Raw genomic sequence first — 21,597 nt, 5'->3', positions numbered from 1 at the left:
ACATTTCACCATAATAAGGTAAAAACCCACAGAATTCCAGCTATCGGTATTATCACAAATGCAATAAGATCAAGTTTACTACCTGTTTATAATGAATTGCACTAACAGAAAAGCCCAATAAACTGGAAACTGCAGGTAATCCTGTTATAGTGTGCTTGCTGGATAACCTTTTTCATCTAACGATTAAGACAATCAACTCATACAATTGGCTTATAATAATAATAATAATAATAATAATTACTCAACATTCAATGCATAAAATAAAGCTACAGGGCAGGACTATCACTAACATTAGTATTCCAGGAAACCTGGGTTTTATATGATCGTCTCGCAATTTATATTAGGACAATAAATCCTGTTCCCTCAAGACTCACTCAGATTGACACTGAAAGCAAGCTCGCAGCATCGAGGATTCGCGTTGTGTCTATACTTTGGGCTCCTTTCTATGTGATTGGGCTCCAAAGTACCGCAAAACTATGGTTCTTTTACAATAACTTATTCAGTGACTTATGTGTAACTAGAGAATGGTCAAGAAGCAGGAGTAAACAAACAAAACATGATTTATTAAACATAAGCACATAGTACACTAAATGAATATACGGGATGACTTATTGCATCTTCATGTTAAAAGAGTATAACTCTATACCTTCGTCACTATATACTGAAAGTTACACAATGTACTATGGGTTAAAATATAAATGGTACATGTATATCAGTTGGTTGGCGTTCTTCGTGTGACATTTGTAAACAGCTATTACTCATTCTCTCAGGAATTGACAAACATCTTGCTGTCTGAATATTTAGGCAACTGTGTAAAGTTAGCTTTCATGTTTACCAATGATTGACAACACTCCATTTAATAGTGATTAGTATCGCCAATAGGTAAAATGCTGACGTGTAAATCTGGGAGGAGGAATGTAAGTAATCATCGACAGTGCAGGGGAAGGTAGGTTGTATGTTGGATCGTTCCGTTTAATTCGCTATTTAAAGTACAAACAAACCTACCAGTAAACTTCTGCATTCCTCCAGAATTATAAGTTTCCCAACAGCGTTCCATGGTGGATAACCTTTCCAAGGTACGACTTCTAGGAACCAACAGAACGATGAACAAAACCACTCTCTCACCAAACAACCAACAACTTTTTGCCCTCTCCAAGATATATACCTGTCTCTCTCCCCCTAGGTTTCAATCCTGGTATTGGTCAGGAGACAAGTTTTGTGTGGGGGAACGAAAATGATTGTCCTGGAAATCTGACCCAATTAAAAATAGAATCTTATGAGTAGAAAGAGGGACTTCGCATCTGCATGCGGTGGCATATCTAGATTCTTCCGCATTAGTCGCTAAATCTCAAATCTCCTATTCATGCCAATCTCCAGATAACAATCACTTCGTAGTTAGGAGGTTCAGGTTTCACCTCAAAGGTATGTTCCTTACTTAGCGATACTCTAATTTCTCCGCCGAGAATCACATTTTTCCCCACCGTCTTTATGAAATCTAACTCTGTGACGTTTGTTCGGCTTGATTGAGAGACAGCTTCCTGCTGTGAATAAGCTGAACTCGTGACAGTGTGATAGCACTTCGATTGCCACTTCCCTATTGTGGCATCAAGGGGTTCATGTTTGTTCGGATAAAATAGCTTTTGGTAAGGTGTAGTTACTACTCTTTAAATACAGTCGTGACAAAAATATAGGGTGACTATCCTTAAAGGCCTACTTAAGTAAAATGAGGATATTTTACAACTCGCATGAGGTGATATGGTGTGTTTCTGCCTTACCCTGTGAAGTTATTTAAAGAAAATTTCATTTTGACCGTTATCACGGTGCCGACTATAACTGACAGCGGTACTAGTAAATCTACCAAGAAAAGGAAAGTGATCGATTTGGATCAGAAAATTAAAATAATAAGGATGTATAAAAATGGTCAAACATTAACAAGTATTGTGTGCAATTTATATTTGTCAGTGTCAACAGTGAACACAATAACAAAGGACAAAGACTTTTATGTTTTCTTTTCTTATGTGCCACTCTGTCTACTTCACTGCTGTCCCCAGATAAAGTTTTTAATTGAACTAATTAAAAATATATAACTATTTTTCTTTTATTCTTCTGAGGATATTATGTGGTTTTTGTAATTTTGGCATATTAGGGATATAGCAGCAATATTTTATTAGTTGTTCCCGAGTTATGTAAAACTCAACTTACGTAAGAAGTCCTGGAATGTATCTCTTAAGGGGCGCCTCCGTAGCCAGGTGGGAAGGAGCAGCAGTGCGTAGCACACGCTTCTTGATTAGACCGGGGTTCGAGCCCATCACCACCAAATACGGAGGATGCGGAAAGGTCAGGGAATGACCACCGCATATCATGGAGCAATATGGCCTTAGTTGCTAATGCTCCTAAAAACCAAATAAAAACAACAACAACAACAGTATCTCTTAAGTATGTCGGGGACTTACTGTATTTTCAGGCCTTACTTACCTTGGACACAGCGTTGAATCCAGAATGTTTTCACCGTGGGGGGCACTAATAATGTAAACTTTGGGGGTACATGCACAGGGGTACATATATATTTTTTTATTATTATTTAATATTTGCAACATATGTATATGTTACAAGCAAATCTGTATATGCATAAATATGCATACCATGCATAAATATAAATACTGTGGATTCCAGGTATTTGGGCCACCAGTTAATCGGGACAGCTGTTTATTTGGGGCAAATCTTAAAAAAACAGAACCCAATTGAGAAAATAGCCAGGGTTTACTTCTCTTAATTGGGACAACATGCTGTTTAATCGGGGCAGGAGGCCGCAGCACCGGAGATTACCCTACGATTGTCTCCAACCGAAACCACGTGGTTCGGTCGGATTTCTGGAGGTCACAACCATAAAACAATAAAACAATTAGCAGTCACCTGTTTATTGGGTTTTTTTGTTAGTGAAATCTATCATAAATGGATAGTAAACGTGATCTTATTGATTTTACGATAATACTGACAGCTGGAATTCTGTGGGTTATTATGGTGAAATGTGTTTACACTTTCATGGAATCTTCAATCATATAAAAAAATTAATTTTAAAAATCTTCTCTTCATTCCTATTTTTAAAGCTTCGTAACTTGTTACTCCGCTCTCACTTGCGTGCATCGTGTTACTTGAAATTTATGTGTGCCGTGTTCTTTGTTATTGATTGCTTATCTTTTTACTGTTTTAAATTTTAACCCACACCCACAAATGTCAGTGAACAGAAATGTCAACTAGTCAGTATGTACATATTCCAGTACGTATTAATTATTCCAATTATCATGTATATTCTTCCGATTTTTTTTTTACCGATTATCTTTACTTTTATAGCCTGTGGATAACATTCCTCCTATTTTTGTTAATTAGAATTGCTGTTTAATAGAATTAAAATTCAATTCACAAATGTGATCACAATGACCGGCGCTTACTACACATGTTATAGTGAATGGTACTTTACTATGGTGATGCCATCGTAACGTGATTTTATTGTACAGTGAACCAATTGTAAAGTGGGAGTCCATTGTATCTTTAACTATTTACGTGAAACTTCGGATAATTGGGGCAGTTGCTTAATCGGGCCAAAATGCACTAGTCCCAAATAACCGGAATTGACTGTATACAGATTATGCATATTTATGAATGTTATAATAAGAGAATATGAGGAAACAAAAGGAAATATTTATTTCCTTTTGTTTCCTATTTTGGTTTTTGTGAACTGACTAAATACTAATAGTCAGTTCACAAAAACCACATTTACTGACAATAATCACAGTTTAATAATATGAAAATCACCAATTAAAATTTGCAAAAAATATATATATATATATACAAATTATAATCGAACATGCAAGTACTGTATTGTTATAATCTTATTCTTCTTCTCTGCTCTTTTCTTTGCATGTGTATCGATCACTTAATTTATTAATTTTTCCGATAACTCATTTTGGGCCCTGTAAGCTTATTTTTGTAAGCTATGAATGTATTGTTCATAGGCTGCGACCAAACCGTCTTGTTTGTGGTATACAAAGGAAGAATTAGTCACAAGTGAACCCTTGCTGTGAAAAAAAACAAATAAAGGGAATGTGAAAACCATAAAGTGAAACTGCTGACGATTGAATTAGTGGCTGTAGACTCCCCTGAAAGCATAGGATACTTTGTAATTACAATTACAATAGCATCTGTCAGGAACCAATTCAGGCAAACCTATTTGCAGCCTGCAATCCTGTTTGCAGTATACAAACAAAGAATAAGTCACAAGTAGACCATTTGTGCAAAACACTATCAAGATATGGTTTGTGTTAAAATAAAGGGAACCTAAAAACCATAAAATGAAAATGTGGATATTTGAAATAGTGGCTTGTACTTTGAATTTTTTTGGACATGATATTTTATAGCCCAGTTCATTGAACTGTCTCTTGTTTTCTGGATCATAGTGGTGATCCAGGATTCATCTCTAGTCACACTACACAACTAGTAATCTTTGGTGAATTTCAACAGGTCTAACAGTTTTGGTAGTAAAAAATTCAACAACTGCATGTTATTTGAACTGTATGTTCAAAGATGCTTCAATTTAAAACAGTGCATCTTGCAAACAAACAACTGCAGAGAAATACTACTAGACACTTCTTTCGTGGAGAATCTAGTTGGAACTTGCTGTGCCACCTAGCACTGAGATTATGAATTCGAGGCATTATTTCAGCCTGCCTTCATAATGGTGTTAAGTATAGGCCAATTGTTTTAACCACCAACTAACAGAGGATGCTACATGTATGAAAGTTTAAAAAGTACAGAAACCAAGGCTACTGTGTTCCCCTTACTTATACTCCAACTTAAGTTCCAAGCAACAAACAGTATTCTCTTTTCAACAACCACATCTGTCACAGGTAATGGGGTTAGCTGTTATGTCCAGGAGTGAATAAAACTAAAACATTAATTTTAGTTTTATTCCAAATACTCTAACAAAACCACTATTCCAGTGGTTTTGTTAGAGTATTTGGTTTGAAATAACACAAAATAAACTGAGTGCGTTCTTGAACCTTTGATCTAAGTCTTCAAAACTGTTCCTTCAGAAACCTTTATTACTAATTCTTGAAACTCATTCCTCGCTAAATCAGGAACATATTTAAATCTTTTCCTACAGAGTTATCAATTACTTTTGTTAAAAACATGCCTTTCTTGCTCTGACACACTTTGGAAAGAGCATCAGCACAACTTATCTCAAGAAGACATTAACGGTTGTTGATTAGAAACACTTGTTTTTCTTTAGCATACATAAGCTTTTTGTTAGAGTTCTAAACTTAACCATTTTATATCTAACTTTAACAATATAAAGACTTTCCTCACAGTATTTATGCATTATTCACTTAACTAGTATAATAATTTAACTGTCCTTGTATTTAATGTAAGGCCCCTTTACAGGTAAATAAACTTAGACTAACTCCATAAAACATTTTGTATTCCATTTCAGACTGTGATTACTTCCTTTTTTTTCCCAGAGAGAATTCTCCCTATAATCTCTATACATGGTGGTGCTCTTGTGAATTACTACCTCTTACATGCAATTGATAGTTGCACACACACGACTGTTTGGCAAACAACTTTGTTTCAAACAAAACCACTGCATAGAGCTTTGTTTTATAACAATGTATGAATAAATAACAGTTAGCAATATTGTAAGCACAATTATAATTTTATTTCCACTAAAAAGTTATTCAAGCTATAACAGATACCATCAACTGCAACAAACTTGTTGCAGTTGATGCTACAAGTGCTGTGCTGTAATATATATAAACATTAAAAAAGTGCTCAAGTGCTATGTTATAATGTAGGTGTGGCCAACAAGTCGATCGCAGCTTTAATTTGGGTCGATCACGACGAATTTTAAATATATATAAAAAGATCCCCATGGGCTCACATCTGGTGAGCATGTGCTTGGCACACCCAGTGTTCCGAGCTGGATATCATAATTTTTCTCTTTCTTGGTGATTCCCTTCTACTTCTGACTCTCTCTCTCTCAGGGTAATTCAGAAATTTTTTTCTTTTTTGGCTGGTGCAGCAGAAGCCTCAGGCTTCCTTGTATCATATGGCCAATAGTAATAATAATAATAATAAATAGATTAGTTGAAATCTAAATGTTGTTATTATTATTATTAAGCGCTCCACTGCATACACTTCACTTATTAAAATCAGTTGAATCACGTGACTACTCTTGTCGCCGCGCAGCCGCCAGGCTTGTCTAGTGAAAATTCACGCAGTTACATTGTGGAGAGCATAGTGTACTTGTCGAATTGTTATTTAACTTACCGGACAGTAAACTAAATTAATAACTGGACAGTACTTATACATTAATTTGATTTAAAATGAATACTACAAAAAAGAATAAAACATATAATTTTCATCAAGAGTGGGAAATAGAATACTTTTTTGTAATGATAAAAGAAACATTTGATTTGCAACGCTTCCGTGGCTATACCCAAAAAAGGAAATTTAGAAAGGCACTTCAACACACTCCATGGTAAATACCAGTTGGATGTTCCACTAAATTTCTTCATGACACCTAATTTACAATCTAAAGCAGTAACTGTAGCATCATCTAAAGTGAGTCATTTTCTTGCAAAAAAATGCAAACAATTTTATGATGGTCAGTTCGTCAAAGACGCATTTTTAGAAATAACAGATTCTCTTTTTGAAAATTAAGAACAAAAATGAAATAAAAGTGCTCTTCAAGATCAGCAATTATCTCCAAATACTGTGATGCGATGCATCAAAATAATGAGTAAAAATGTTGTTTGTTTGTTATTTTGGTTTTTAGGAGCATTAGCAACTAAGGCCATATTGCTCCGGGATATGCGGTGGTCATTCCCTGACCTTTCCGTATCCTCCGTATTTGGTGGTGACAGGCTCGAACCCCGGTCTAATCAAGAAGCGTGTGCTACGCACTGCTGCTCCTTCTCACCTGGCTACAGAGGCGCCTAGTAAAAATGTGAGCAAACGATTGCTTGTTCATATTGCTAATTGTGTGTCATTTTCTTTACAACTGGATGAATCAGTGATACAGTTCAATTGCTTGTTTTTATTCGTATGGTTTTTGATGATTGTGCCACTGGAGAAGAACTGCTGGGTATAGTTTCGTTAAAAGAAATATAACTAGAAGTCCTGATATGTTTAACGCATTCAAAAATTTTATTGAAAAAATTAAATTACCACTCTTTAAGCTCGTATTAATAACAACAGATGGAGCTAAAGCAATGACGGAGCATCTTAACGGATTCATCACATTGTGTTAAAAGGATGATGAATTCCCAGATATTTTGAGTTACCACTGTATCATCCAGCAACAAGCGTTAGCCAGCAAAGGATTAAATACTAAAAGTGTTAATGGACATCGGTTTCAAAATCGTGAATTCCATCAGAGGACAATCTCTTCAAGGAGACTTTTCAAAATGCAACTCGATGAAAATGAACCAGATCTGATATTACACATAGATGTGAGGTGGCTGAGTCGGAGTAAGTCACTACAGAGATTTCGAAATTTGCTAAATGAAATTAAAAAATTTATTGAACAAACTTTTTTGGGGAGATGATATCAGCAGCTACACGATATGGAGCAGTTATGTAATCTGGCTTTTTTTGGCAGATTTTACCAGTAAATTAAGTAATCTGAATTTGTAATTTAGATAGTTATAGTAAGTCTTAAAGTACTGTATAATTAGACTAAATTCAAAAATAGCAAAGGCTTAATTTTTTTAGTACTAACCTTGATCGATCTGCAATTGTTATTAGGGTGAATAATAAGAGATTGGCTAATTTTAGGGTGATTAGTTTTTAAGTTAAGGGGATAAGTTATGGGTAAATGATAATTACAATGGAAACGGGATTAAAATATGCACAAGGAAGTAGAAGTGCACTTACTCTGCCCTTGGTTGTCATGAAGTTGATTTAAATTAATATTCTAAATTGTAAATAAGCCAATAGTCGTAACGGTGGACTTTCGTTAAAATGTCTTCAGTTGGCTGGTTAAGTGAAAGGGAACTGTGTACTGTATTTAAGAAGAATTTTGTAATCCCATGATGCACTTTGCCACATGCGGGAATCTCAGATTGGTGAGATTCCAAATCGGAGAAAGATTGAAGAGGAGTTTCGCATTTAAAATGTTTAAGTCGGAGTGGTGACGGAACCACTCTATAATAAGGGCTTCGTATTGTAGGATTTTGTAACTATTTTTTAATTTTAATATGGTAATAGCTGAATCAACTGGGGGGGTATGGTTGTTTGAGTGAACATGTAATGTGAGTTCAGTGCTGGATTGTCCTGTTCTAAAACTATTGTAATGATAATAAGCTCTTGTATTTTTCACCCTAATAACAATTGCAGATCGATCAAGGTGAGTACTGAATAAATTAAGCCTTTGCTATTTTTGAATTTAGTCTGAATTTGGAATTATGAGGAAAAAATAAAAATGTGGGTGACATGATTAGTAGTATTTCTGCATATAAATATCAATTTTTGGCAATGGCTAAGGATCTAAAAGAAAAAAAATTTGATCATTTTGTAAATATGTTGTTGTTATGTTTGTTATTTGGTTTTTTAGAAGCATTAGCAACTAAGGCCACATTGCTCCGGGATATGTGGTGGTCATTCCCTGACCTTTCCGCATCCTCCGTATTTGACGGTGACGGACTCGAATCCCGGTCTAATCAAGAAGCGTGTGCTACGCACTGCTGCTCCTTCCCACCTGGCTATGGAGGCGCCTTTTTGCAAATATGCAAGATCATATGCAAAAATATCCTGTTTTTGAATTTAATAGTGAGAAATATGTTTCTGAAATTCAGAAAGTTGTGGATGATTTTGAAACCAGATTCAGTGAGTTTAAAACAGTTGAAGACTGTTCAGTATAAGTCTTATCCATTTAATGTTGACTTAGATACAAAACAAATTGCAGAAAAATTCGCCGAGATTTTCACATGGAGAAAATATTACTCGAAAATGAAATTATTACATTGAAAAACGATATCTTCCTAAATGCCAGATCATCAGAAAAAGATTTTTGGAAATACGTTTGCTGAGAAAAGTACCCAAATGTAAAAAAATGCAGTGAACTTTTAAATTCCTGTTTTGGTTCCACATATCTGTATGAATAGTATTTGCATTTGAAACAAACAAAGACATAGAATCACTACTCTCTTACAGACTTACATAAAAACAGAAGATTCCTTACTGTTGGCCTTATGAAGTATATCCCCGATTTTGAAAGCTTGGCAGATTACACGAAGACACAAACTTCACATAAATTAAAAATTTAAATACGTATGAATTTAAAATACGAATTCTGAATTGTATTTAATTTTAAAATTCATAAACAACATGTTTCAATATGTGTTGATTAACTTTTTTAACCATGTGCAATGAAATTCTTGAGATGGTAGATCGCGGCACATTTTGAAGAAAAAATGTAGATCGCATCACAAATTAAGTTGGCCACCCCTGCTATAATGTATATAGGTTGTCATTCTTAAGCAGTCAATATACAACTGGTTTAAAAATGAAGGCACATTAAATTACCTGTTCAATTGTGTCGGCACACTGATTGAACTCAAGACTATTAGTGACAGTGCTCTGTGTTTTGTTTATAGCTTGGTACACATTTTTATTTATTTATTTTTTGCTTTTTTTGTGATTAGTTTATGCACACTGAATAACTTTTGATAAAATTTTGAGTTTTGTTCTGATCTACAGCTTATCCCAAAAGTGTTTTCTTTTAGCTATGAATTCCAGATTTTTACTTTTCAACCATTATTTATGAGATGAGCTTTTTGGAATGTTGTTATTTCTCAGCATGTATTTGAGAGAATGCATTCAATGTAACAAAAATACATTAGTGTTAGTATTTAGTATTAGTAATGGCCACATGGTGCAAGAAAGCCTATGGCTTATGCTGCACCAGCCAAAAAAAAACCCGAATAAAACAATGATAAAAAAAAATAAATAAATAAATAATAATAATTAATAAAAGAAAAGGAAATTAAACCTATCATCCTATGTGCTTCCCTCACCTAAAGGTACTATCCAGATGACCTTTGAATTTCCCCAAACTGTCAGCCTCTACCACCCATGTAGACAACTTATTCCAGTAATTTTAACTCGCTGGCTAAAATAAAATTTCCTGCAGTCCAATCTAAACATTTCCCCCTATAACTTGAATTCATGTCCCCTAGTTCTAGCATCATTTATAGTCTTGAAAATTTTAAGATTATAAATGATGCTAGAATGAATATGGATATCGATATCCTCATTAATTTTACAGAGCCTTAAACACCTGAATCAAATCTCCTCTAAGGCGTTTTGTTTCCAAACTCTGCAACCCACATATTCGAAGTCTTATTTGAATGCACTCTCTCAATATAAGTGGCAGCGAACGTGTTATGCTACCATGCAGAATCACTCCACACTATACAATATAAGTATGTGCATGGTGCATGGAATTTGCTTGCTGAAACCTAAAGGACTGTTGGGGACCGTTCTGTTTTATTTATTCATATTTGAAAGCTACTTTTAAAGTTTATCATGGTGTACTAACAGTTTCTGTTCTTTAACTCTTTCTGACCAGCACTGTACCATAATATATTTTCATTGTAGCAGAGTATCTATGAGTTCAGTATTATTGTCAAATGTATAATTTTGTATTACTTTTAAATTAACTTTTTTTTTTCCTTTTTTTTTTTTTGTTTTTTTTTACTTTAAATAATTTTTCTACAGAAATGCTAATGGAAGAATTTCGTCTAGCACACAGAAAAATGTTTGGTAGTCAAGATGATGTTTTAGATGGTGAAGATGATGGAGAGGTGAGATTACTTATCTCTTCTTAGTGTGTTGTTCTGCTTTTGTTTTCTTATCACGTTAGTCATGATATACCAGTTGCATTCATATCATTTGGCAGAATAAATTGTCAATATTAATGCAACAAACAAACATCTTTTTTATTAGGTTACTTTCCAGTAGAAACGAAGGCTTGTGAGATCACTGTCTATATTCATGTGTGTTGTATGTATAAATAAATAAATAAATTTTCTGTTTATACTCTGGGAAGTTCACATAGTGTCAGAGATGTTTATCAAATACAGAATAACCATGATTTGCGATAACCATGGCCAACTCAAATGCATGTATTGCCATATCCTTATGTTGACCACTTGGTTACATCTGGCCTTTGTCCTTAATAAATCAGTATTTATAATCAATGTTTGTTTTTTAATCCAAACCAAATTGACAGAACATGCAAAGGAGGTCATAGGATAGCCTTTGGGGTCACTTTGGATTTACCATCTGGTTTCATGATTGTGGTTAATCAGATTATTATAAGCACCATCCCTTCAGAACTAATTCAGAATAGTTAACATTTTCTTCTGTTTTTGATGGTGAAGCTTTATCACATTTCTTCCCATCTTTGACTAAATTCAGGGTCATAAACTTTATATGACAATTCTGAATTGTTTTGGCATCCGTTACTCCAAGTATATCTTTATATTTAACTGTTTTTGATGACAGATTGCTAAACTTAATATCTTGCCAATTTGCTTGTATCACTGGATGTTTACATAGTTTGTTACCTGGGGAAAAAAACAAACAAACACAACATGTAAATAGTAAGTACAGCAGTTAGTATAGTCAGTTGGCAAATAGTCATAATTGATAATTTATAACAAAGAAAAAAAAACAAAAGAAAAAAAAGAGCAAAAATCAACAACTTTTATGTGTGAATCAAGAAAATTTCATTTCTATTTATTTCCCACACTGCCCATTCATTCCTATAACCAGCACATGGCAGCAAACATAATATCCAGTGCTTCAGCTACAGTATATGGCATATGGATAGCCTGTGTGATATGTGTATATATAAATAAAATAATAATAATAAATATACAAATGCCAAATTTCTATTGGTCTAATTTTTGTGAAATTTGGGATGGCTCAATAAATCATTCTAACAGAGAGAAATATAAAATTTTATGAAACTCAGTCCAATGAGTCAAGTTATTGCATATATATGGATGGACACGGTGAAAACAAGAAGCACATTATGCATACATGCTGACACCTAAAAATCGGTTAGAAAATATGTCAAATTTTATGACAAATAAAATCTTTTTGAGTACTGTGTTCTTTTATATGTATTAAAATACAGAGTGGACAGAAATCATGGGATACCTACCTAGTAACAGCTACGCTCACCTTGCGCCCAGACACGACGAGGCATTGAGTCCACTAGTTCACAAAAGTGTTCCATAGGTATTTCCATCCATGCTAGCTGCACCGCTGTCTATAATTCCATCGCATTCTTGGGTGGAGGATCCAAAGCTCGAACTAACCTTTCCACAGCATCTCAAAGATGCGCCACAGGGTTCATGTGAGATGAATGGGGAGGTCACTCCATGGTGGTAGATCTGCAGAATGCTCTTCGAACCATGTTCTAGTCACCACGGCTCTGTGGAGAGGTGCACTGCCCTGCTGGAAGAGTCTATTGCCCTGTGGGTGCACGATGACCATGAAGGGATGCAGATGGTCTGCAAGGATGAACATGTAACCTGGACTGTTTAGAGATGCATCTAGACATACCAGAGGTCCAAACGTGTGCCAGTTGAACCTGCCCCAAACCAATACTGACTGTCCACCTGCCTGAACAGTTCCCTGTTGACATGACGGGTGCATAGCTTCATGTGGTTTCCACCAGATATGTACCCTCCTGTCCGCTCTAAATAACTGGAAACAGGACTCATTGGACCAGAAGACCCGTCTCCAATCATTCAAGGTCCAGTGCCAATGTTCTTTTGCCTAGTTAAGGTGTAAAGTCCTGTGCCGTGGTGTTAGCAATGGGACTCTGGTGGTTCTACAGCTCCCATAACCTATTGCACTCAATGATCACCTGATGGTTTTGCTAGAAACATTTCTGGCACCTTCCTCATTGAAATCAGCAGTAATTTGTGCCACTGTCGCCTCTCGGATTGGCTGAAACAATGTGAGACAGACGTCAATGGCCACATTCATCCACCACCTTTTCGGCGCCTCCGTAGCCAGGTGGGAAGGAGCAGCAGTGCGTAGCACACGCTTCTTGATTAGACCGGGGTTCGAGCCCGTCACCACCAAATACGGAAGATGCGGAAAGGGAATGATCACCGCATATCCCGGAGCAATATGGCCTTAGTTGCTAATGCTCCTAAAAAAACCAAATAACAATAACAATAACCACCACCTTTCTCCGCCCACAGCACTGTCCACGATGAGATGTTATTCTAGAAATGGCATATTCCCGATACACTCTTGATGCTGTTGAATGGGGATAGTGCAATTTCTGTACCACCTCTGCGATAAAGTGACCTATGCATCAGGCATCCACTATCATCCCTCTTTCAAATTTGGTTAAGTCATGACGTTTATCCATACTGACACTGAATTACCATCTACATGAATGCAGTTATGCTGTGTACCTATATACCTGCCAAGCAGTGGGTTCGTCCATTAGCAAGAGGGGTGACAGCATCGCATTGCCCAGGAACCAGGTATCCCACAAATTCTGTCCTTTCAGTGTTTTTTTTTTTTTTTAATGTAAACCCCAAACACGAGAGGTATTAGAACCTGTAGTACTTAATACCATGCTTGGGTTGGAGGTTGAGAAGACGAAAGAAGATATTTGTTAACATTGGACTTGAACTTCTGTAGACTGTAATTTTCAGGAAATATGTACGAAGGAAGGTTGTTCCAGAAAACAGACGTTGAATGAATAAACGAGGAAGATGAAAAGTTGGTTCTGTGAGTTTGAAGTTGGACAGTAAATAGATGTTGGCTGATAGCGGCACGTGTTCGGACTGTTTTGAAAGAGAGAGCGGGAATTATAGAAGCCAATTCAGAAGAACAGTGCCCATGGAAGTATCTGTAGAAGAGGCATTCAGCAGAAACAGTACGTCTATGAGACAGCAAGTGGAGAGACTCTGTTAGAGATGAATCGTTAATTAACCTAACTTCCCTCTTCTGAATGGAATCAAGAAGCCTGAGAGAGGTTTTGGGGGCACCACCCCAGCTGTGGGAACAATATTCCATGCCAGGGCGGATTTGCGATTTATACAGAATGAGCAGCTGTTTGGAAGAAAAGTAATGCTGAGAGCAAAAGAGAAAACCAAGTTTTTTAGATGCAGAGGAAGCAATATTTATAATGTGCTTGTGCCAAGAGAGATTAGAAATCAGGGTAATCCCCAAAAAAAATATATCATTTTGCCTAGAAATCGGAGTGTCACTAAAGATAAGCATAGGAGCAGAAAGAAGAATCCTTTTTGCGAGATATAAGACAAGACTGAGTTTTAGAAGGGTTGAAATCAACTAAGTTGTCTTTGCCCCACTGGAGAATTACCTGAAGATCGGCATTTAAGGAATTGGTAGCAGATTTTCGAGAAGTTGAAGCTGATTGAGCAGAGTAAGGTTTCTCAAATTGGAAAGTGAAATGCAATGTGCTATCATCGGCAAAACTATGGATAGGATTTCCAGTCAATGGAAGAAGGTCATTAATATACAAAAGGAAAAGAGTTGGGGAAAGAACTGAACCTTAGGGGACACCGGCATTAGTGGAGAAGTTAGAAGACAGAGAGCCATCTACCATCACCCTCAGTGAGTGATCAGAGGGAAAACTGGATAACCAATTACAAAAAACAGTTGGCAAACCATAAGATGGAAGCTTGTTTAGAAGACCTTTATGCCAAACACGATCGAAAGCCTTTGAGATGTCAAGAGCAACTACTTGTGTTTCACCGAACCTTTCCATTGAATTAGTCCATAAATGGGTAACATAAGCCAGAATATCACCAGTGGATCGACACTGACGGAATCCATACTGGCGATCGTCGATCAGATGGAAGGTTTCTAGATAGTTTAAGAGTTGACGGTTAATTGATTTCTCCATTACTTTAGAAAGAGTAGAAGTAATTGCAATGGGACGATAATTGTATGGGAGGGATTTGTCACCCTTTTTAGGAACTGGCTGGATATGAGCAAATTTCCAAGCAGAAGGAAAAACACCTTTGGAATAAGAAAGTGAAAAAGAGGTGGCAAAGAATAGGAGTAAATTCAGGAGCACAGGTTTTGAGAACAAGTGGAGAAATACCATCGGGACCTGGAGCTTTCTTAGCATCAAGATTCGTCAAAATCTTTCTGACATCCTTTTGATGGAAGACCGGGGGGGGGGGGGGGGGGCATTGAATGGAGCATGTTGGGAATGGTGGGAGGTGTTTTACCAAGATCATTAATACATGAGTTGGAAGAAAAATGGGATGCTAGCAGGTCAGCTTTATCCTTGGCCGAAGTGACAACAGAACCATCTGGTTTGGACAGAGGTGGGAGCAGAGATGGGCAAAAGTTGCGGCCAATAGCTTTGGCAAGAGACCAGAATGCTCGGCTACCATTAGGGCAAGAAGCAAGTTTTCTACTCTTAGCCTGTTCAAACTCTAGTTTGGACTGATTAATAACTGCTTTACAATTGTTGCGAGCTTTTGTGTAGGCAGAAAATGAAACTGGAGAATTAGAAACAAGCCAATTACGATATGCAACATTCTTCTCTTGAACAGCCTTAGCACATTTATTGGAAAACCAAGGTTTGGATAAAGGACGAGATTTCAAAGTGGAGTGTGGGATAAAGGATTCCATTCCTGCAAGAATAATTTCACTGACACGATCTGAGCAAACGTTGACATCAGAAGTTTTGAAACAGTAATCCGACCAAGGTAAAGAAGAAAAGAAATCTCACAGGTCATCCCATTTTGCATTCTTGTAATGCCAAATAACACGAGGTTGGGAATAGCCATGAGATAACGGCTCCATTGGAGAAGAGACAATCACCAAGTTGTGATCTGAAGTGCCTAAAGGACCTCTCACTTCGACCGTGTACTTAGAGGGGTTGTTTGTGAGAAAAAGATCAAGCGTGCTGGCTGTATGATTAGGATTGTCCGGTATTCTTGTAGGTAAATGAACAACCAGTGCAAGTTCGTTAGTAATTGCAAAAGCCTCAGCATCTCGACCAGCTGGGTCAGTGTGACTAGAAAACCGAAGCCAGCTGGAGTTGTGAACATTAAAATCACCAAGGAAAATTACCTCACTGTTAGGAAAGTTGGACTGGAGAAAGTCAAGTTGCAAAGAGAGGAAGTCAAAGAGCTCCAAGTGATTAGTGGAGTTGGGAGAACGGTAGAGACAACAGATGAATTTGACACAATGAGGTAGAGAGATTTTAAGCCAGAGAAGATCAAAGAGAGGAGATTCCAAATTGCCAAGTCTCTGACAGGGAATTTCAAAACGGACATATGCACAAGTACCACCATTGAGGCGAAAGGAATCATACAACGAATAATTTTGGCATCTGAGATGAGCAGTAGTTGAATCAACCGATAACTGAGATTCTGTCAGAAAAAGTACATAGAGTTTGGCAGACTGCAAGTGGAAATGGACATCATTGAGATTAGAATTGAGACCACGTATATTTGTGAAATGAATTAGGAAGTGTTTGGGAGGTTTAGATCTTTTCGCAGATAAACTTGCTCTATTAGTTTGACAATTCATGGTGTATTCAATAGTAAGAAAAATTGGGTGGGACAAGCTGTATGAAGTAATGAAATTTTTGGATATGGCATACACATGGTAAGAATATACCCAGATCCTTGACATAAAGTGGCCTCGACAATGCTCCCCGCATACACACTATGCGGACTCCCTCCAGTCACTATCTGGCAGAGTAGAGGTAGCAAGATTATACACTAGCTGATCCGAAAGCCTCCTAAAGAGTTACCAATAGGTTCGGTCCGGTGTACTAACTAGCGGCCGGCCTGCGAACACCGTTTTAGAGCTGTACCCTCGAAATGGAAGGAATATTGGATCTCACCACAATGTTCATCATAACCTCAAAAGTCATCAGTCATACTGCATGATGGAAGAAATGGGGAAGGGTTGACCAGAACTTAGCTCTAGAAACTAAACATGGGTTCCACCACTTCAAGCCTCCAAAATAAGCAAAGTGGTGGTATTGCACCGGTTGATGAGAGTCATCTACCACCTAGTACTGCCTGGTAACATAGAGGGGCCGCATTCCTCCATGTGGTGTGGGTACCACACCTCGACCCCTGCTTACGTTGGTTCACACCTGGGTGGTCACCCGCCACGTACTTGTGCATGGAGGTTACACCCAGGATTACTAACAGTCCCACCATCGTGAAGGTGCAAGCAGAGGATTTGGCTGTCACAGACTGTCCGGACTTCGCCGAAATTGGGTCCACTTGACGTGAGTGTCACCCGAATATCAGTTCCATCAGCGTTTTAGACTCCCAGGTAGCAAGTACAGCTTGTCTGGGTGGCACCTCCATAGCCAGGTGGGAAGGAGCAGCAGTGTGTAGCACACGCTTCTTGATTAGACCGGGGTTCGAGCCCGTCACCACCAAATACGGAGGATGCGGAAAGGTCGGGGAATGACCACCGCATATCCCGGAGCAATATGGCCTTAGTTGCTAATGCTCCTAAAAACCAAATAACAACAGCTTGTCTGGCATATCTAAGAGAATGTCTGTGACAACGTCAAGGACCATTTACACTTCCATAGATATTTCTTCCTTTTTTCCTTCTGAGGGGATTTAGATTTCTCATCTTCAATTGAAGAATCGTCTAAAGCAGCTTGAGCATTTAGCATGCTTCGAGGCAAATTAATTATCATTCCTGGTTGCATTCTCGGATGGAAATATAATAATAAAAAATTCTTTTTCTTTATCCTTCATGGACAGAGAGCCATATTCAGCTGAATCCAAAATGTCATTTAGTTTTAAGGGAATTTTGGATTTGCTTGTAGAACTGTTTGGGGTCCATTCTGCTTGGGGAAGAAAAAAAAACAGTAAGTACGTACACGTGAATGTATCATAAGTATGTACATATCTATGTATGTATATAGGTAAGAATGAATATATATCTTGTATTGCATATATGTGCAAACTAAATGAATCACAGTCATATTATCCTTGCCATCAGACATTTTTCTATGCAAATGCCTTATCCTAAATATAGGGCACTGATTTCTAAATGCATATAACTCAAGCACATTTCAGTTGGTAAACTTGAAACTTATACTGGTTAAAATGTCATGCTTTTTGATTAAAATAAACATTAAAAAATGATAGTTTGAGAACTGACAAACAGTGGCGGATTACCCATTAAGGCAATGAGGCACGTGCCTAGGGTTCCCCGGGCTTTGGGGGCCCCCAAGCCAAGACATTTTCCTATAGTGTTCTAAAATAGATTAATGTTTTCAGTAAACATCATAAAAATTTTGATTAATTTAAGTGAAAATTTAAGCAAAAAATTCAAAAGTACAAAATTTCATTTATTTGCCACCTAACTTTTATTTATTTTTTATTCTTTTTTTTTATTATTATTATTTTTTTCCCCAAATATAATTTGCCTAGGGGCCCCAACTATCCTTAATCCGCCACTGCTGACAAATATCAAAACACTTCCTCTGTAAATAGGGTTTGTGTGGAAATTGAAACTCAAAAATTTTGCTTACTTAAAAAGTGCCACAACAAACCTATAACTTAAAAGCCACAAACAACAATGAGTATATTTTCTCCAAAGACTCCTGGAACACATAGACATAGTAGTTTTCTGTTTTCTATGTGGGCACATTTTCTATGAATATTTTTTTAGGTGGACTATACAAAGGATGCTAGGCATAAATGGGTTAAGAAGACCATCACTGCTGTTAAAATCTAGAAAATAATGAATGTGCATTCATGCCTTTAAAAATTACTTTCATTTCTGTATGTAGAGGTGCTTCCCTTTTTAGTCACTGTCACTGGTCACATTTTCTCTATCCCTAGGTGAAAGAATTCCCAGAATTTAAAAACAGATGCACCTTTCCACTCACCTTTATATACAGTTTGTTTGTGTGTGCGTTTAAGCATTATGAGGCTTCAGTGTATTGTCTGTAAAACGCCTGTTTGCTGAAAGAAAAATCACAAGCTTTGGGGAGATAAAAACCAAGCAATCCTTGCACGAAACATACTAATTCAGCCACATTCAAAAAAAAGCCAATAAAAATTAAACACGGCATTCAAGAGTTTTGAATGGTCTTTTCCACAGACAACCACTTTTTTTGTCCATGTGGGGATGAAAAGTGGGTTATATCCACTGTTTGACCCCTACTGTTTCCTAAATGATAATATTACATCCTCCATGACCGACAGTAAGACCCACATTTGTAATCCATTGTGTTCTACAATGTCAATTAAGATTCACTAATAAACAGTCAGTGCTTTTGCACTATGTTTTGCTTGTAGTGATCTGTAATTGTATCTCACATCGTGAATCAACATTCACGATTTGCCGAGGTATTAGGGACTAACATCTGGTGAGTATGGGCTTGGCACACCCAGGGTCCTGAGCTTTTTTCTTTCTTGGTGATCCCCCCCCCCCTCTCTCTGTGTATGTGTTGGAGTAAAACACCAATATTTGAGAGGGAAAAATTTCGAGTCGATAGTAGTATTCTCGTTACACCTGTGGCATTGATACATGGGTGGACTTTGTTCCTGTATAGCTTCTAGCATTTTAATACAACAGTAACTAGTTATTATTTCTATCTATGTTGGACTTTAAACAACAAATTACCACCCTGTCGTTCCCATTTTCCAAAGTTTCCGGACCTGGGCATCTTCAGTTTTCAAATTTCTCTTTCTCATGGCTGATAGTGCACCTTCCTTCCATGTTTTCCTAGGGCATCCTAGCCTTCTCCTCCCTTGTGGTATCCACTCATACATAATTTTAGGCCACCTCTCTTCATTCATGCATAGAAGATGTCCAAACCATCTTAACCTCCTATTTTCTATTCATTTTATAATATCTTTATCTGTGTGAATATGTCTTCTTATTTCTTCATTTGTAAGTTAGTCTCTCTAGCCTAGAGACTCTAGCACTCTGACGAAGGTAGTCCATCTCTAGGGCCCTAAGCTTCTTTTTATCACCCTCTTTCAGTGTCCACACCTCAAAGCCATAGAAAGTGCCAATTCCACTAGCTATAATAACTAGTTGTTATTTAATTATTCAACTATAATGATTTTAAAGTAAATACTTTTTTTTTTTTCAGTTGACTTTAAGTAGACCATCAACATCCAAACAGCCTTCTTCAAGGCTTAAGAGTAATTCTCATCAACCACCCTATGAGAATTCTACACTTAAGGAGGAAGATAGCCTGACTAGCAGTGGTAGTGTATCATTTAGAATAACCTACGAACCTGACATTTTACCACCTAGGAAACCTTTTTGTGAAGGTCGGCAGTCCTGTTCCGAACCAAGCAGTTTTGTTGAAATCTCTCCTTGGAATACACGTTTGTAGAGAGAGAGAGAGGGAGGGAGTGAGTGAGTGAGTGAGTGAGAGAGAGAGAGAGAGAGAGAGAGAGAGAGAGAGAGAGAGAGAGAGAGAGAGAGAGAGAGATGTTAATATTAAGTAATGTTGATAGCTATTGTATATTTTTGTGAGGGCATATCTTATATGTTTAAAAAAATTATATCTTGCTGTTTTCAGTTACAGATCTGTATATTTAGAGTAATATAAATGATGCATATACGTTATAGAGATATATATACTGTTATACACCAATAGGAAAATTTAAGATATCATGCGATATTTTATTATCATGTACAAATTTCAAAGATTTGTTGTAAATAAATGTTGGTTAGTTAAATTAATAAAAAATATAAACAGACTGTTATGCAAATTTAAAAGATTTCTGATGGTGTTTTAACAAATTAATCTTCCATTAAATTTCCTGATAGATATACTTTGTGTATAATGTTGGCAGCAGATTTAAATATATGTGTTATATAGCTATATTACATATTATACATATATAAGCAAGCCAGAGTTTGTATATTTAGTCTTCTTTTATGTAAATGTTGAAGTCTTGTGCAAAAGTTGTTAAACAACCTAAGGATGTAGTATTCTTCTCTTAATGTTGTATACTAAAATTTCTGACCCCAGAGCCCTGTTTGGCATTTCTTATGAGGTCTCATTTACAGTTTGTGTACATTTATCATCTCTTGAATGTGTAAATATTAGTTGAAGTCAGATCTGTGTATGTGCCCGTGTCTTAACTGTTGAACTTTAATCATTGTTGTGGAAATATTAAATGCAGAATTATTTCTGAAGCTGGTGTCACATTATGTGAGGCACTTTCAAGATGTCTATTATCTTTTGGCCTTCAGAGTTTTAATGTGAAATTTATGAGGTGTGATCAAAAAGCTTGGAGAGTGAGTTTGTATCTTGAAATTGTGGCGTAGCAAATTGTGACTTGTCATATGTCAGTGACTCAACTTTACAAAGCAATGCATGACTCACCTGTTTATCTGCATTAGAAGGTGTTTTATTTTTTGTTTGTTGCATTTTAAAATGAATGATTTTATTGAAAATCGAATTTTGTTTCAAATTAGGGAAAAGTGCAATGGAAACACAAAATGTTTAAAAAAAGCTATTGAAGAGGATGTTATGTTTCATTCAAAGACTTTTTTGGTGGT

The 21,597-nt window shown here is 36.7% G+C and overlaps 1 protein-coding gene across 2 annotated transcripts in view; it reads left to right on the top strand.

Annotated features, from left to right (window-relative positions):
* LOC150079833 (uncharacterized) overlaps positions 1-20,678 on the top strand; it is a 172,654-nt gene extending 151,976 nt beyond the window's left edge. For both annotated transcript variants that reach the window (XM_090382470.1, XM_090382469.1), the window contains exons 12-13: positions 10,777-10,862; positions 20,171-20,678. In XM_090382470.1, the coding sequence (XP_090238596.1) occupies positions 10,777-10,862; positions 20,171-20,419 (335 nt within the window). In that variant the 3' untranslated portion in view covers positions 20,420-20,678. The remainder of the gene's footprint in view (positions 1-10,776; positions 10,863-20,170) is intronic.
* The last annotated feature ends 919 nt before the right edge of the window (positions 20,679-21,597 follow it).

The sequence above is a fragment of the Mastigoproctus giganteus genome, chromosome 10 (genome assembly GCF_048544385.1).
Source record: "Mastigoproctus giganteus isolate SK-2022 chromosome 10, ASM4854438v1, whole genome shotgun sequence".
Lineage (NCBI taxonomy): Eukaryota > Metazoa > Arthropoda > Arachnida > Uropygi > Thelyphonidae > Mastigoproctus > Mastigoproctus giganteus.
This window is presented reverse-complemented; position numbering and strand designations above follow the sequence as displayed.